Here is a 17127-nt window from a genome sequence, read left to right as displayed (position 1 = left end):
GTATATTTTGTACTTATATGTATACATATATACTAACATAATTTATAATAATTATAATAAGTACAAATGTAATCTACTTCATATTTCGATAATCTTATAAGTACCGGCGTCTATTAGACGCCGATGGAAAATTTACTTTCATTTCTAAGTAATTAATCACAGTAATGGAATTTAATTTTCTTGATTATGCTACGAAATATAATTTTATTGAACAGCCCGAAGTATCATTTGTCAATAGGACCAGTAGAAGTTCATCATGTCGAATAACAAAGTGGAGCCGAAAAAAAAAGCTCCTGAGGAAAATGAGGAAAATGTGGTTAAACCCAGAACAAATATTAGTGACTTGATCAATACAATTCAACTTGCTCTTATATTTGAGCATTGTTTTGGGATCTACAGATTTCATACCGTGGATAATGGATTGCAACCTACTAACGGGAAGATGAAGCTTGTTGGAATCTTAATTACCTCTGCTCATATTGTAATTTTTTATTGCTTTCTAAAGTTACCAAGCGCAATTACCGGAACAGGAAATTTAGTGGATACGATGGATGAGGTGCCGTCAATAGTGATCCTGCTCCAGTATGTCACGTCAGCTATAATGACATCATTCCTGCTCAGTGGAGCTAACATAAACATATTCACAACCTTCGCAAATCTTGATTCAATGTTACACATAAACACGAACCAAGATTTTTACAAAGCATCTCGCAGTCGGACCTTTAAGTACATTATTGTTCTCGCTGTCTACCACATCTTCGTGAGTATTAGTGACTTAATGACCAGTGATGAGATATCGTTGAGTAAAATTATGGTACTCCCTATTTTCTTTGAAGAAAACCTCGAAATATTAATATTCTGTTTAATCATTTCAATGTTGCGATCGAGACTTATTGTTATCAATAAATATTTGATCAACTTCATGAATGATAAAGAAAATAGCAAGAATTCCGTGTTTGTAGTCGGCGAAAGGAAACCGACGCCTAAGGAGAATTTCAATTTGATCGGACGTATGTCATCCAAGAACATGAAAATCAGAGACTTGGCTGTAACTTATGATATTATTGGCGAAACTTGTTGCCTGATCAATCAAGTTTTCAATTTTCAAATCTTTATGACCCTTGTCTCGACATTCACTTACATAATCATCACAATCTGGACTTCACTATTCTACTACCGTACACCTAAAGCAACCTTTAGTTCATTAATAACCATCATCATTTGGTGCATTACAGCAATATTTAAAGTTGCCTTTATGTCCCTGGCTTGTGAAAGATTACTTCTGACTAGAAATGACAGCAAAATTCTGGTGAATAAAGTAATCATGGATTACGACCTTCCTAAACCTATGAGAATGCAAGCAAAAGCATTTATGGATCTGATAGAAGCGTGGCCACTACGTATTTTTATATACGATATGTTTTCTGTTGATATTACTTTGATGCTTAAGTACATTAGTGTGGCTACTACATATTTGATTGTAATTATTCAAGTCTCTCATTTTGTTTAAGCTTAAAGGAGTTTGTGTTTTTAGTGTCATGTAGTGTAAGTTTATGTTTCACAAATTTAATCAATTAATATATGTTTATATTGTAATTGTAAACAAAATAAAAATAATTTCTTCTGTTGTGTAGTGATTTTATTTTTTTATTTATTTATAGTATACAAAGTTCACAAGATAAGTTTTACAATACAGTAATACTTTCAATTGTAGGTAGATGAGTAGTCTTAATAAAAATTTACAGTAATATAAAAATATGACAGTATCTACTGTCATATATTTATATTAGTGTAAATTAAAAATAAAGTAAAGAAGTAAATGACTGCAGTATTTTTCACGAAACAAGGCATTTTAGATAGAATAAGTTTTAAAAAGTTGGTGTACAGATATGGCCTCTTAGTGTACAAAAAAGTGTTTGCCTCATGTTATTTAAAAACTAAAAAAGTTCCATCCAAAATCAAGCAGATAATTGGCATTTTCACCAAACCAAATCTACTAATGAATAAGCTGTGATAGCAATTATTTTGAAATATTGTAATAAAGCTATATTACAAATTATGTAGTGACTTTTTTATTACTTCTACTCATAGTTACAAATCTTAAAGTCCTCGTTTTAAAAATCAGCGAACAAAAATCGTTCGTACGGTATATTCTTAAATAAATCCTGAATATTCTTTATTACTATTGATACACCATAATTGACCATCGGGTCTCCAAATTCTTCCGCAACCATATGCCAGTTTTCATTCATGAACTCAAGTACTATCTTACCTGTAATGAATAAAAGATTTTACGACAAAGATATTAAAAACCCCTCACTAGATGGAACGACTACCTCAAATGTATTGCAGAGAGTCAGTGGATGCAAGAGTGGTTCGAAACTGGAACATTATCATGGATAATACAAAGTACATTAATATGCCCATGGCATATATATATATATATATATATATATATATATATATATATATAGATGTTTTAAGAAGAACGCTGCTACCCATCCCTCGCCCTCCCTTCGTCACCTTATACTCGTACAACACCCACGGAAAAGGAAGGGGTGGCTTATTTCATGTCGGGACCACACGGGAATTACGAACAATGCCATATCACACCCTTCAAATCGAAATCCTAGTAAACAACTTAGCAACACAAATGTACTCACTTGTTTCAGGACTGCCCTTGAAGAGATTTGTCATGTTGTACATAATACGACCGTCATCGTAACTGTGGTCTGTTTTGGTCTCTTTTATTGTCAAATATTTTTGTCCATCGGCCCTTACTTCATATCCTAATTTCATGACGTTGTGAATTTTAATGTTTACTGAAAGGTATTAATATAAAATAGGGTTTTAATTTAATAAAAACTAGCAATAAACTACAGATTATAATTTCTGTCGAAAGCATATTTTTTACAAATAATCTAAGTTCCTAATACGAACTTATTGGGAGGAAAGGGATTGTTAGTAAAGCGGGAGGAAAGGGATTGTTAATAAAGCGGACTATCAGCCCCATTATTAGCAATATATCCTATCGGTTCGCCCTCCACATGGGTCCCTCTGGAAACCATTGTGCTGAATCCTAGGTGTATTCATCACGATGAGCTAACTGACTTGCCTTTTTATTTTCACCTATCATGCGTCACAACCAATTCCATTATCATTCATTAAAAAAAAAATACAAACTTATCGATTACGTGGATTTTACCATATACGAGTACGTAATCAACTTATATAGGTATGAAAATAGAATATTTGGCTATATAAATATATAAAATTAGTATAAGTAATTTTTGTCATATTTCGGTTTTGAGGTAAGATCAAGTACAAACCCATCTTGAATAAAAAAAATAATTATACGGAAAATAATAACGTAAAAAGTAAAATTATAAAAGTAATATTAAAAATTAACTTTTTTCTTTATTTATTTAACTCTTATGCACCAGCATAAATACAGATTGAAATATATACACAAAGGTACAAAAGACGGTCTTATCGCTAGGGCAATCTCTATATATATATATATATATATATATATATATATATATATATATATATATATATATATATATATATATATATATATATATATATATAATACATAAACATACACATACATAAATACATACGTAGTACACACAAGGAACTATAAGGAATCCAGTCAAAAAAAGTACAGAAGAATGGAAAAGAGTAACGTGAAAGAAAATGTGATTTGACTTGTCCTTTAATTGAAGCTAAGGACTGAGCACTCGGTGGCAGCGTGTTCCATAGACGCACTGCCTGAACGGAAAAGGATTTGGTGTAGTACATGGAGGTATGTGAAGGGTACTTACCACATTTAATCATAGTAACACCGTTACCATTAATTGTAAACAATAACAGGTGTCCAGAAGATTTGTACTTCCCTTTGATGGTTAGATTACAGTGAAGCACAGTTTCCACAACGTCATTCGTCAAACTAAAAAAAAATATATGTATGTACTTTGACATTTATAATAATAATTAGGATTACATGAAAATAATTTCCGAAATGTATAAAATATTTAATTGGCGATTACTTTTTCACACACACACACACACACACACACAGAGAGAGAGAGAGAGAGAGAGAGAGAAACACAAATGTTTAAATTTGACAATTTAAAGTAATTTTGAATGTTTTCTCGGAAGAGCTTCTTCAATTCGTTCTGATTATTTTGTGTCTATGTTACTCGATTTCGTTGCGATTCTAAATTGCTTTTCATATTATTTATATAATCGGAGTAGATAGAATTTTCTAAAATAATATGTGGCTTACATCGCTGTCACTATCTTTCTATAGATGAAAGAATTTTTCATATCGTTTGAATAGTTTTTGAGTTTATTATAGTTAAATTAAGTTTAAATATAGATATTTTACTACCGTATTTCTCATATTATTTTATGATAAAACAAATTACGGATTTTTGATTAATTTTCATGTACCTTGCGGAATCCACAATGCATTTCTTAAGACCTCTCGCCCGGCCGTCTCTCAGCTCTCCTTTCAGATTTCCAGCAAAATCAAACTCAAATTTATCTATATGGAATGGATCCATATTTTCAACACCGTATTCTGGCACACCGGTCATGAACTTCGGAAGAATTGATTGTATAGTCCTTCTTAAACATTCTGGTGATTTATCGTTGCAAGGTCTCTTTGAGTTTACTGAAAAATAAAATTCCTTGAAAACACTACCTACATGCGTTTTAAAAAAGTAGTAATAAAAATATATACAATGAAATAAATGTACACAAATTTGAATATTGTGCTGCTAATCAAAACTATTCATTTCAATTATTGCTAATAAGTAAATGACATGCAGCCATGTTTTTATTAACTGACTATAGCTGTATCAAGCGGCTTTATTTGGAGCAAGAAGAACTAAAAGTATAATATGTATCTATTTAGATTATTAATATTATGTTATCAATATTTTATTAAAATTTGTTCAACCGTTTACATATAGACTAAGTGGCAAACAACATTATCTTAACACACTTTCACATTTCAAATATTAGTATGATTTATATTACTTACACTTTACACTCCCAACAATTGCGGTAAAAAATACCAACACTAATAAAATAATTAAACCTCGACAGTTAAACTTGAGACACATGTTTATAACTTCAAAATACAAAAAGTAATAAATTGAAGTGACCGCTGGAACGTCTTTAAAACGAATGCCATTGCTCTGAAGTGATATTCGAATTTATACTTAAATCGTTAACAATTCACGCGAATCTGTTAACATGTGGGTAATTAGGAAAATAATTTATAAGTAATAATGATAAAAGAGTGGTTCAAATTTGGTATTTTTTATTAATCATTAAATATTACCTATACTTAATTTAACGACGCTAATGACAGTTATCAATTCTATTAATTCTCCTCAAATCTCTCGTCAAAGCTAAAATCTAGGGTATCTTCTGTTGTGCTGGCGTTATTAAATATACTGTCTAGTAAATGCTGTGGTATGCTAAAATCTAATCCATTACTAGTGGGTTTATTTTCTGTAGGTGGAGCGTTTGTTATTGGTATCACTATATTGGTGAATCTGGTCGGCGCGATAGTGACAGGTCCATTGGTGTTGGATTGCATGGGCCTTGTCGACGGTCTTTCTGTTGTTGTTGTCATTGTTGTTCCACTTGGGGTGTTGTTATTATCTGAATTTGAATCTGATGCAGGTTCTTGTGGCGGGCAGCGAGAAGGTCGGAAGAGTGATACCACTAGAAAAAAGATTATAATTATGATTATTAAGATAACATACATATATTTCTCAGTTAATTTAAAATAAAGTTCTTACAAGAAATTTCTTTATAATGATTCATATATTAATATTCATATTTTTGTATACTCAAAATGAAATATTTTTAATTGAAAACAGAGCTAACAACTCCCGAGTAAGCATTTATAGATTTAAATAATACCATAAAATTATGTATTATATAAATCTAAAAATATTTATATAAAATTGTTTACTCATGCTTTAACTGAATTGACAAGTGATACAAACCTTACCAGTTTTGCAAAATAAATTCTTTTAATTTTAAAATATTACACTCTGTAAATACGCATATTACCTTTTCCGCAATTCCTGGCACATTCCAATCGTCCCGGATTTTGGTATGTCACTTTATCGGTCCCACATACAGGATTATATTCTGACGTCACAAGACAAGAGCTCATGCAAGCTTGTATAGCAGCTGGAGACTGAGTAGTGCTCCCTATTTGTGGTCTGTTATTGACGTTAGTATTCGGCTCATTATTTAGACAATCTGTAGGCTTCCATAATGCGACATCTGAAAATGTAATTAAATTTAATAACATAAGAATTATATATATTTATGTTAAGTTAAGGTATATATAGTATGAGTCCGTGTATTTTTTTTCACCTGTAGTTTGAAATTTTGTAATGATGGATGGATGGAGGGATATTTGTTGCTCTTTCACGTAAAAACTACTGAACAGAGTTAAATGAAATTTGGTACGCGAGTAGGTTATATTCCAACTTAACACATAGGACAATTTGTGTACTGATTCATACAGGTGGAGCCACTGGTTATAGCAATTTATTAATGTTCATCTTATTTTGAAATCTTATTAACATAAGTAGAATATTAGGCCTACAATGACTTAGCGATTGGGATTTAATTTCAAGTTTAACTTTTCTTTTACTTTATGCTTTGTTTCAACAGTTGCATCTTTGATATCTGGGTTAAAAAGAACCGACGAGGCGTTGTGTGATCTTAACACAACACGAAGGTTTGTTAGTTAATGAATATTTGATATACAAAAGAGCTATTATTATTTTTATTATAAAGACATATTTTTAAATAATGTGGTTAGAAGTGTGGACTGAAAGTCAATGTAGTAACATGAGAATGAAAAGGTAATATTGCCTTAGTTTGATCATTCACAGAGGATTCATGAAAGAAAAATTAAGATAGAGATTATCACGAACACAAACGAATAGAGATGTCGATAGGAACAGCCCTAGATGGATGTAGACCAAATAGATGACGTTCTGAAAAAGGGCTAAATTAAAAGTACTCGTAACCGGCAAGTTTGTACAAATAGATGAATTTAAAAAAAGCGAACGAGGTATTTTTAAATCGAGCATATGACGTTCCATCTGTCCGTCCCAATGGAAAACAAGCATGAGGTATATGCATATGTGTGTGAATATTCTTACCAACACCGCAATTAATTGCGCACTGGAGCCTGGATGGATTGCTGTATGTCACATTGTCTGTTCCACACACTGGTCGGTATTCAGTTGTAATAGTACAACTTCTCAAACATAACAGAATCTCCAATGTTGTTGGCTGGTTCATGTTAGCTGATGCTCTAAGAGACGTATCCGCATTATCATTTACAGTAGTGGTACGTATTTGTATCGTTTTTGTTGTAGTAGACATCGATGACCTGTAATATTTTTGTATTATTTTTACATTTATAAGTCAAATGTAATGATTTGAACTTTTAGACTTTCGCGCTTCAAACTTTGTGTTTTATAAGAGACGATATTTAATACGATAATTTAGGTAAATTATGATAATTTATCTGGATTATCTCGACGTTCCGACTAAGTTACACGGGCCGTGGTAGAAGAAAATACGTCTGCCTCGGAAGCAGAGATATGACAGTGCTATATCAGACAGTTTACTTGTGACCACGACCGGAGTAGTTTTTCTTTTTAGAGGTTGAATATGGAATACGCTATCGGTGTACTGTCGAGCCACTAATGAGATGATAGGTGAGGATGAAAACAGACCAGTTAGCCCATAGTAACGAATTCCACAAGAATTAATCACGACAGTTTCCAGGGGGAACTGACCTGATAGAGTACGTTGCTAGCAATAGGGCTTTTAGACCGCATTACTGACATTCCCTCTCCCCCCGGTTTAATCTGGTCGACAAGTAGAAATAATTCAAATAAATAATAATACTTTATTATATTATATTCAGGTAAATTATTAGTTTATTATAGTTTATTAGCCGTGTAGGTCCCGGCATAGAATAGGCCACCCCTTCCTTTCCTGTGAGTGTCGTAAGAGGCAACTAAGGAGGGCGAGGTATGAGCAGCAACGTCCCTCTTAAAACATCTCCAAAGCCTAATTATAGTTACTAATCCGGCTGCTAAACGTGGTAACTACTGGCAAAACCCCCTAAGGGGGATGCTTATGTTCAGCAGTAGACAGTTAAAAGCTGATATGATGAATATAGTTTACCTAAATGATCGCGTTAATTCCTGTACCTAATAAAACATAATTATAGCGATTAAAAAAAAAAAGAAATATGTATGTAAAGTAGTATCAAATTAGCGAATTACACCTGCACTTTTAATATATCTGATAAAGATATCTTATAAATCCTACACATATGATGACATATTAGGTATGTGAAAACCAAATCCGATATCACGATCGCAGAAACTGTTTGACTTTTTTGCTACAATAATTTCATTATCATCATCCTGTTAAGATTAATAGCTGATTGTTAATTGTCTACTTCTAAGTACAGGCACCTCCATAGACTACCAAAAGAAATAGTATTGAACCACTTGCATCCACAATCCTACAATATAATTTTGAGTTCATAGCTCCATCTTCATCGTCTAAAGCATAGGTACATACTTTATGTTAAAAATAGAATGTAAAATACATTTTAATAAATCTATGATCATTATACCTATGTCAAAGATAAAGTAATGTCATTGTAGTTTATAAACCGTTAATTTAAACATGGAAATTATCTAGTGATTAGGTATTTCCCTAATAACTATCGACCGACAACAATGTATAAGTTGATTGATTTCATCTTAAAGATCCCAGTCAGTGTCTCGCAGGTCGTTTACGCTAATCACCAAAACCGTTGAACAAATTTTAATGAAATTTTGTAAATGTATATTGTTTGCTCCAACTTGCGAGATAAAGTCAGGTTTTTCCTAAGAACTGGGATAGTTGTCGAGAGATTTTTTTGGTATGACTTTTAATCTGTATTAAAGATTCATTGTCCTTACATGGAAATTAATATGTAGTTTAAAAATTAAACAAGTAAGTAAACACCAGTGTAACGACTTTTTCAACTGACTTCAAAAAAGGAGGAGGGTCTCAATGTAGTTGGATTTTTTATTTGTTTATTACTTCATGTTACGTCAGTCATAAATTAATTTGGAAAATCCTTTTTTTTTTATTTAAAAGGATATACTTGCAGATTCGTCCCATATAAATTTTATTAAAATCGATGGGGTTGTTTAGTTTTTAAATGAAAATAACTGGTTTTTACAATTGAAGACGGTTTCTTTTTTTTTGTGAAACTACTAGCAAAACCCCTCTTATATTGGAGGCTTATTTTCAGCAGTGGATAGTAACAGCTGATATGATGATTACTTTATTAAAATAAATGAACCAAGAAATATATATAGTACGTACAAACCTTTGGTATGCGGTTCTTTTTGTCTACACTACCTCGGATGAAAAAATATATAAATAACATCTACAAGCAACGATTAATGTACCTTTGATTTCGATACCTGTCTCCTTCCCACGAATAATCCTCGCCTGATTCTTGAGAATTCCATGGATAAGAACCCCAGTCAGCGTGATGATGCCCCCAGCCAGGATAATGGAAATCTGGCCGCCTGTGCATCGGGTAATCACCGAATCCATAATGAGTTTTGCTTGTCACCTGGCTGACCACAATGACCGCCACTAATAAAAAACACGATAGCAATTATAGAATAGGTATAACTATTATTTATTGTATTTAATATGGATTAATTTGCACTTGACGTGTCGAATCTAGGGCTCTATTCGCCTAAAAATAAATCGATCAAATTATATTTGTAGTATTTAAAATCATTCCATCATAGTCTATTTAAATATTTCACTTGTATTTTCAATGTTTTAAATATAATTTAATACTAGTTGTTTACTGCAGCTTTGTCCGTGTAAACCTGTATATAAAGTATCGCATGGTCCAAGTTATGATATAACCTACTCATGTACCAAATTCAATCTAAATCTGTTCGGGCACCAAAAGATGATTAAGTAACAAATACACAAACAACTTCACAAACTTTCACAATTATGATAATACCCATATAAGTAATGAATAAGATGTAAAAATACAATATCATTTTAACCTTTTGACTACTTGACTTTGTATCATCTGCAGTGATCCTAGCGCTTGATTGAAATCGATAAACATACAATACAATACATATTTCGTACTTTTGATTAAGCCTCTCTTTAGGACGTCGCCTTTTTGGTGGACATCTTCATTAATTCGTGCTCGATAAATCTCTTTTGATCTTTTCATCCTCTCAATGGATGAAAGAAGAATTACGTAATTATTAAATGGCTGAATTAACGCAGCATCCCCATTTTCGATTTTTGTTACTACATCGTCTTTCAGTCTACACCCCACTCTAATCACAATTTTTCTCACTCTGTCTTTTAATGTAATACCACACATACTTCTCAGAGCTCTCTACAGCATTTATCCTGCTTTCAAACTTCTGCTGTCAAACTCACGATTCACTTCCATATACGTACTATATACATCTACACTAATATTATAAAGAGGAAAGATTTGTATTTTTGTGTGTATATATGTTTGTAATAAATAAACTCAAAAACTGCTTTGCCGATTTCAAAAATTCTTTAACCATTAGAAAGCTACATTCACCCTGAGTAACATATGCTATATTTATTAATAGAGTAACATTATAAAGTTACATTTCTTTAATGTTAGATCAGTATAGTTTCTCTTTTCGTACCTATTTTTTGTATGTTACGTTCTGGACCAATTTTTCTAATTATTTTTGCAATTTTTATTCCTTTATTCCCATTTTGGTCCTATATTATTTATGTTACATGTCCATTCCTTTTTAGATTAATTAAATACAAAAATTATATAAATATAATTATATATTTATTCACTCAACTTTTAAACACCTAATAAATATGTAGAAAATTATTCTTAAGTATGTAGATAATTATTCATATAAGCGCCTACTAATTGTGTTGCGTGAAGCTACCGCGCATCAGTAACATACGAGTATAAAGAATCTTATGTATATTATATATAAATTTCATTCAATTACGTTCAGCCGTTTAAGTGTACTTGTGTAACAAACATGTTTTTAACCGGTTAATAATACAGTAGTACAATCAATAATTAATTATATAGAATTAAATTAAATTTTGTTATTACTGTGTGTCACATCCTTTATTCTTTCAATAAATATTATTATTATTATTCCATTAGTCAGTAACTAATTTTATTTATCAAATATCTATCAATCAATATACGTTGAATTGAAATTTAATCAATTATTGATTTTAATATACCTACCAATATTTATATTTATACAACAGCTGCCGCTGTCATGTCAATTAATTATAAGATAATTACCTTAGTTTTTTTTATTAAACTTAGAACGGCAAATAAGCTGACGGCCCACTTAATCGAAACCGTAACCGTTGTCTATAGACAAGAACAGCACTATGGATTTTACAGAATTCTCTGTGATATCTGTGGTACGTCTCAAGTGATGCCCTTCTTGAGGACTATGATGTTATTTATTATTAGTCATATTTATAAGTAGCACAAACCCACACGTCGGGGGAAAAATTTTTTTTAGTAATGAGGGCTGAGAGCCCCATTGCTAGCCTAATATATCCTGTCAGGTCAATTCCACGCGGTTCCCCTGGAACCTATCGTGGTTCTGTCTTGACGAGTCATAACGATGACCTAACTGGCCTGACTTCATCGCCCGCTCTGCTCTGATCTATCATCACTCACTGGTACCTTGTCAGCGTTCACCGTTAACGCAGGCGAGGATACCATTCCATTTTCACCCATTAAAAAATCCACGCATCCGAAAATTTCTTTCATAAAAGTTCCCGCGACTAAACTCGCTTGCACCATTTACTTCCTGTTCACAATAGAAATTTATGGGAAATACAAAATTTTAAATTGTTATATATATATATATATATATATATATATATATATATATATATATATGTGTGCTGTCAGCTTGCTCATCCAATTAGCAATGTCTCACGCGCCTTCATACAATGTTCTAGTCATGATTCTTTTTGATCCGATTCTGTCGATCATACTTGATAATGTACCTCTGACCCATCCGTGCTTCTGTCGTGAAGCATCTGTACTTACATGGCTGTGTTTTGATTTGAGGAATCGGATATGGCAGTGAAATTACAAGGCACGAAAACACTACACAATAGTCTTTGGAAATAGCAACACTTAAACAGTATCATCACATTGCATTGTGGTTCTGTGATATCCATCCTAAATGGTATTCATGCATATAGGCGCGATTGCTATTTTCCATTTGCATGTTCACAATTGTAAGAAAAAAATTGTTAAGCCATTTTCTTGTAATTATGTTTTAAACAAACCAATATGTATAAATTTTTTTTATTTATTATCACAAAAATACAGTATAATCATAAAAGTATGTGGGCACATTGTGTTTCCTCTCTTAGCTAAATAACTATATTAGTTATACATTATGAGGTGATCTTACAATAGGTCAATGTTCTTTTCTTTGAAGTAATTATACACTGGCTTCGCCGTATCGATTTATTTTTAGAGATATAAATACGTCTTACCTTTAGATCATAATAACTTTTATATATTATTTTCATACACTAAACATGCATACGTTTTACATAACAAGGACACTCAATAATTGTTATTAATTAACATTACAGGATAAAACAGACTATTAGCATTATTTTATTATTTATATTATAACAAATTACTATTTGACATTTTACAATTAAATAACTATTATTTCCCTAGATGCTGAAGTATACTCATTAAAATATTTCTTTGACGAATTACAGAACATCTAGGGCATGGCAGATTTATATGAAAGGACCAATTTGTTAGCCCTTTTATGATTACATAAATGAAAAACCTTGTTAAGATATTTCAGTGGTTTTTAATCAAAATGAATAGATACATAGGTCTAAAGCATTTTATAGATTTTTACATAAGAGATTAATTAATTTATTTCTTTATATTGACTTATGAGACAATAGTTATTTTTTTTAAAACAACAATAATAACAAGCCAAAATTTGGAGACACCAAATTTTGGCTTGTTATTATTGTTGTTATTACGCTATATATTCGTAAATGTCTGTTTGCGAAATACTGTCATTAATAAAATCTTACCAGAACCTTAATTGGTACAAACTTGAAAATCTACACGGATATTCTTTGCGTAACGTAGTTGTCCATTAAAAATCGATAATAAACATGATAACGGGTTTTTGAAAATTCCAATGGGAACGAGAAACGAGATATAACATGGTAAATGATTTCCTTCTAGGGCTTCTGTAATATTTTTAATCAGAAACTTAATACATGTAATGTGTTATTAATGCAGAATTATTAGTTGAATTACAATAATATGATAAATAGACTTACGTAATAATCTCAAGCTCATCCTTTAAGTAGATATAATATTTAATAACACCTAATATTTCAAAACGTACATATATTTTTAAAGGAAAACGTTAACTCGCACATCACACACCACAAAATACAATGCGCAAAATGACTAACAAGCGATGCAGCCATCTCATATATTAAGTTTGTAAAAAAACCCCCTCTCTTCGTCGTCGAATAACTTGTTTTTTCTTATATAGATGATTCACAAAGTCAGTTTATAAACTTGGATTTTGTTACGATAGTGTAAGACAACAATATAATTGTAAGCATTTGCCAATTTGTTAATTGGTTCCAATGAAAATATCGTTAATTTGACATTGTCATTAAAATGTATCCAAATTAAGTAATGACATTTGTTTTAGCAGCTAAATTATGATGTTTATGTATGTGAATATATTTTAATCGAAACATAAATATTTAATTTACGAGTTTTTAATGCTGTGGACAGCTCAAGAAATTAAAAATTTATTTTTTTAGTAATTTTATAAAAACTTGTATATATCTAAGGAAATTATACTTGTTTTTTATTTCTTTTAATTTTCAGAGTATTTTATTCTGCTATAAGTACTATGTAACAAAATTTTAAAACGTTATTCTCTTTTATATAAAACAACTACACTGCAATGGTAATGTTCAACCGACTTTAAAAATAGAGGTTCTTAATTCGATTGTATTTTTTGTTTGTTACGTCATAACTTCGTCAGTTATAAACCGATTTGGAAAATTCTTTTTTTATATGAATTGATATACTTGTAGATTAGTTCCATAGAAATTTAATCAAAATTAGTTCAGTAGTTAGGTTTTTAAATCAAAATTACTGGTTTTGCTACAATTGAAGTTTTTTTTTATTTATTTATAATCGAATTATTTATTATTGAGAATTGTACCAACATAGTACCTACTTACACACCCTAATTATTAGTAAAGTATATTTAAATACATACAATGTGCGTATAAACAGATAGCTGTGTATAATATGTGGCTGGAATTGAAGGACACATTAGTCAGCACTATATTTCCTTAAAACAATTCTAAAAGTTTTATTAAAAGTAAGTGTTGTCACAAACACGGAAATGGTTTTATTGTAACTTTGAAAATGTATCAAGGTTTCGTATCGTATCATACTTTGCGGATATAACGGGATCCGAAAATCAAAGCACTAAACCTAAATATTCACTTAATACGTATATTTTTTCGATTCAAAATAAAAATATATTAAATCAAATTAGTCAGTTGATCCAATTATTAATTAAATGTTATATTAATTGGTTTTGCAGCATGCGTATAACAAACATGTGTGTGAAAACAAACTGCTCTTAACCCTTACTCTTAAAACATTATTCTTATTCTAAAGTACATTTCACTAATGACCAGTGATTAAAGCAAAGTAGTATTTTTTATACATTGCTTCACATAAATGTAAGGGCTTCTCTATTTATTTATACATTTTTTAAATATACAAAATATAATTACACGATATCTTCGCCATAGATATTAATATGTATTTTTGCATTAGATTTAAGTCCCATTGTTCTCATATTGGTTTTGTTATAAAGTCGCTATTATTTGCCAGGTAAAATCTTAAATTATTACATTTATTACTAATATCGACTGTTAAAACAACGGCGTAAAACAAAGGAATTATGTCCATTAAAAAACATGCAGATTTGTCGTTTTTCCAACACGATTGCAATACCAGATAGCTTTATACCATGAAAAGCAGCATGAGTGGTTCTACAGCTATATACTTATCTAGTTAACTATCCAATTAATTTCTTAACTGTAAGAGTACAATAGATCAGGAAAACACATACCTGTTTCATATTAGACCTTCGAGGATTCCCGTCTATTATGTTATGCTAATATTGCATGTCTAATGAAACAATGACTATCCTTTAATGAAATAGTTAGCAGGATGAAATTAATTTGATTAGAATACACGTGTTCCAATTTTTTCCCCTACTTTAAGTACTGAAGTTAATTTGTCGTAATGTGGAATAAGTACCACTACTCATCTATCTTGGTATTGCCAGATGGCAGAGTCAATGATACCTGTTTATTTTTCTTGAAAATTATCAAAAAAAAAATATAAATACTAGTTTACACACGTGACATATCATGTAATCGAAATATATTGATTGACTGAAATAAAAACAGCCTATATCATTTTGCTTTATCAAATACATACTTACTATGTGCGTCTCAAAAAATACGTCCACATTTATAAATAAAGTTTGAGTATAATTTTTTTTAAATATAGTGTAGTGTGCTGTAATTTTTTTATTAGTTCTATTTTTTGTCATATAATTTTTGCTCCTTTTAAGTGCGCAAAAGCTAATGTTATTTGTTAATTAAATAAATATAGATACGTTGTGTGCGTAAATATATAGAACACTAATTAAAAAGAAAATGAGTCAGCTAACTTGACAATTAGCTGAAAAGTTGATCCGTTTTTGGGACTCGACGCTGTATCTATATAATCTAAGGTAGTGTGGTAAACATAATATGGGTACTTCTGTCTCACTCTTGTTTCTGTCGTCAAACAACTATATACTTGTATGGTTCTGTTTTAAATGCAGTAAAATTACTAGGTACAGACACATAACACGTTAGCAGATTATAAGTTGAGGATTACCTTAAGAAAAGCCAAAGAGATATTCTAATATTAAAAATATTCTAATGTTAATTTAAATAATAAGGTGTATTCTAATATTATGTGTATTCTTTTACTCCTAAACCGCTGAATCAATTATGATGCATTTTGGTATAGAGATAGATGGGTCCCGGAAAACGGTTACAGGCTACTTTTTCTTCCGGCCAGTGAACATATTCAGGTCACGCGGAGGAAGTCGTGGGTAAAAGTTAATATCTATATAAATAAAAATCATTTGCCAAATAAATATACACATATATGTACATATATAATATGTAAGCACATCACTTTATAACTGGTGCACCTATTTAGGTGATTTTTTTTATTTGTAATTACCAGAAAGTAGTTTGTACGAAAAAAATGTTTAAAAAATTGTATGCTAAAGCAAAAAAGTGGGTTAAAAATTTTCACATAGAAAGTGATTGAATGAATAAGACAGAATATAGTAGAAAGATTTTCAAAAGTATTGACAAAATTAACATACCTGTGCATAATTGGCGTGAGTAGCAAGTAAAAAATTATTTTTTTGTAATTATTTTACAAGACTGAGAATTTAGGAAATAAATATCAAACCAGTTTTTTTAATATACCTTCATAAAATAAAAAAATGTACACACATTAAGTATCAAATTAATGGTTTTGATTCGGTAAAATTTACAACTTTTCCTCCTGTTAGCCACTAGTTAAGAATGTCAAAGGTTAAAAAAGGTTACCGAACTTTGACATAAATATGTAAATAAAGTCATCAAATACATATATTTTTAATATAAATTCTAACATAAAATATATATAAAGTAACCAAGTTAGGTGAAAATCATTTTTTTATGCAACTTAGAATGTCAAACAAGCTGACGGCCCACCTGATAGAAAATAGTAGCCGTCGCCTACAGACATGAGCAGTACCATGAACATAACAATGCCCCCCCCCCCCCCCGGCCATGCCATTCTTGAGGACT

The 17127-nt window shown here is 30.8% G+C and overlaps 3 protein-coding genes across 5 annotated transcripts; 1 reads left to right on the top strand and 2 right to left on the bottom strand.

The window, feature by feature from the left end:
- Positions 1-180: 180 nt before the first annotated feature.
- LOC113509842 (uncharacterized) lies at positions 181-1767 on the top strand. The gene has a single exon (XM_026893268.2). The coding sequence runs from the start codon at positions 257-259 to the stop codon at positions 1508-1510; it is 1254 nt and encodes a 417-aa protein (XP_026749069.1). The 5' UTR covers positions 181-256; the 3' UTR covers positions 1511-1767.
- An 8-nt stretch (positions 1768-1775) lies between these two features.
- LOC113509843 (circadian clock-controlled protein daywake-like) lies at positions 1776-5500 on the bottom strand. Of its 2 annotated transcripts, none has more exons than XM_031910716.2 (5): positions 5360-5500; positions 4462-4684; positions 3831-3955; positions 2664-2822; positions 1776-2272 (listed from the first exon to the last, which is right to left on the bottom strand). In XM_031910716.2, the coding sequence occupies exons 2-5, from the start codon at positions 4605-4607 to the stop codon at positions 2115-2117; spliced, it is 588 nt and encodes a 195-aa protein (XP_031766576.1). In that variant the 5' UTR covers positions 4608-4684; positions 5360-5500; the 3' UTR covers positions 1776-2114. The 2 variants fall into 2 exon arrangements, with proteins under 2 accessions (XP_031766576.1, XP_031766575.2); XM_031910715.2 differs by lacking the exon at positions 5360-5500 and adding an exon at positions 5057-5187.
- LOC113509844 (uncharacterized) lies at positions 5322-13653 on the bottom strand. 2 transcript variants are annotated; one of them, XM_026893271.3, is made up of 5 exons: positions 13495-13653; positions 9543-9735; positions 7215-7447; positions 6103-6321; positions 5322-5748 (listed from the first exon to the last, which is right to left on the bottom strand). In XM_026893271.3, the coding sequence occupies exons 1-5, from the start codon at positions 13511-13513 to the stop codon at positions 5402-5404; spliced, it is 1011 nt and encodes a 336-aa protein (XP_026749072.2). In that variant the 5' UTR covers positions 13514-13653; the 3' UTR covers positions 5322-5401. The 2 variants fall into 2 exon arrangements, with proteins under 2 accessions (XP_026749072.2, XP_052755297.1); XM_052899337.1 differs by having other exon boundaries at positions 9558-9735.
- Positions 13654-17127: the final 3474 nt, after the last annotated feature.

Source organism: Galleria mellonella, unplaced genomic scaffold, assembly GCF_026898425.1.
Source record: "Galleria mellonella isolate WM207_F2 unplaced genomic scaffold, CSIRO_AGI_GalMel_v1 utg57, whole genome shotgun sequence".
NCBI lineage: Eukaryota > Metazoa > Arthropoda > Insecta > Lepidoptera > Pyralidae > Galleria > Galleria mellonella.
The sequence above is the reverse complement of the archived record's forward strand: the minus strand, read 5'-3'. Positions and strand labels throughout refer to the sequence as shown.

Excerpts from the sequence above, each read along its gene's own strand:
- LOC113509842 (XM_026893268.2), top strand. The coding sequence starts at position 257 with ATGTCGAATAACAAAGTGGAGCCGAAAAAAAAAGCTCCTGAGGAAAAT.
- LOC113509843 (XM_031910715.2), bottom strand. The coding sequence starts at position 5,138 with ATGTGTCTCAAGTTTAACTGTCGAGGTTTAATTATTTTATTAGTGTTG. Across the intron at positions 3,956-4,461 it reads TGCATTGTGGATTCCGCAAG|TTTGACGAATGACGTTGTGG; the intron begins GTACATGAAAAT and ends ATTTTTTTTTAG. Across the intron at positions 2,273-2,663 it reads CAAGGGCAGTCCTGAAACAA|GTAAGATAGTACTTGAGTTC; the intron begins GTGAGTACATTT and ends TATTCATTACAG.
- LOC113509844 (XM_026893271.3), bottom strand. Across the intron at positions 7,448-9,542 it reads GACAGGTATCGAAATCAAAG|GTCATCGATGTCTACTACAA; the intron begins GTACATTAATCG and ends AAAATATTACAG. Across the intron at positions 6,322-7,214 it reads CGCAATTAATTGCGGTGTTG|ATGTCGCATTATGGAAGCCT; the intron begins GTAAGAATATTC and ends TTACATTTTCAG.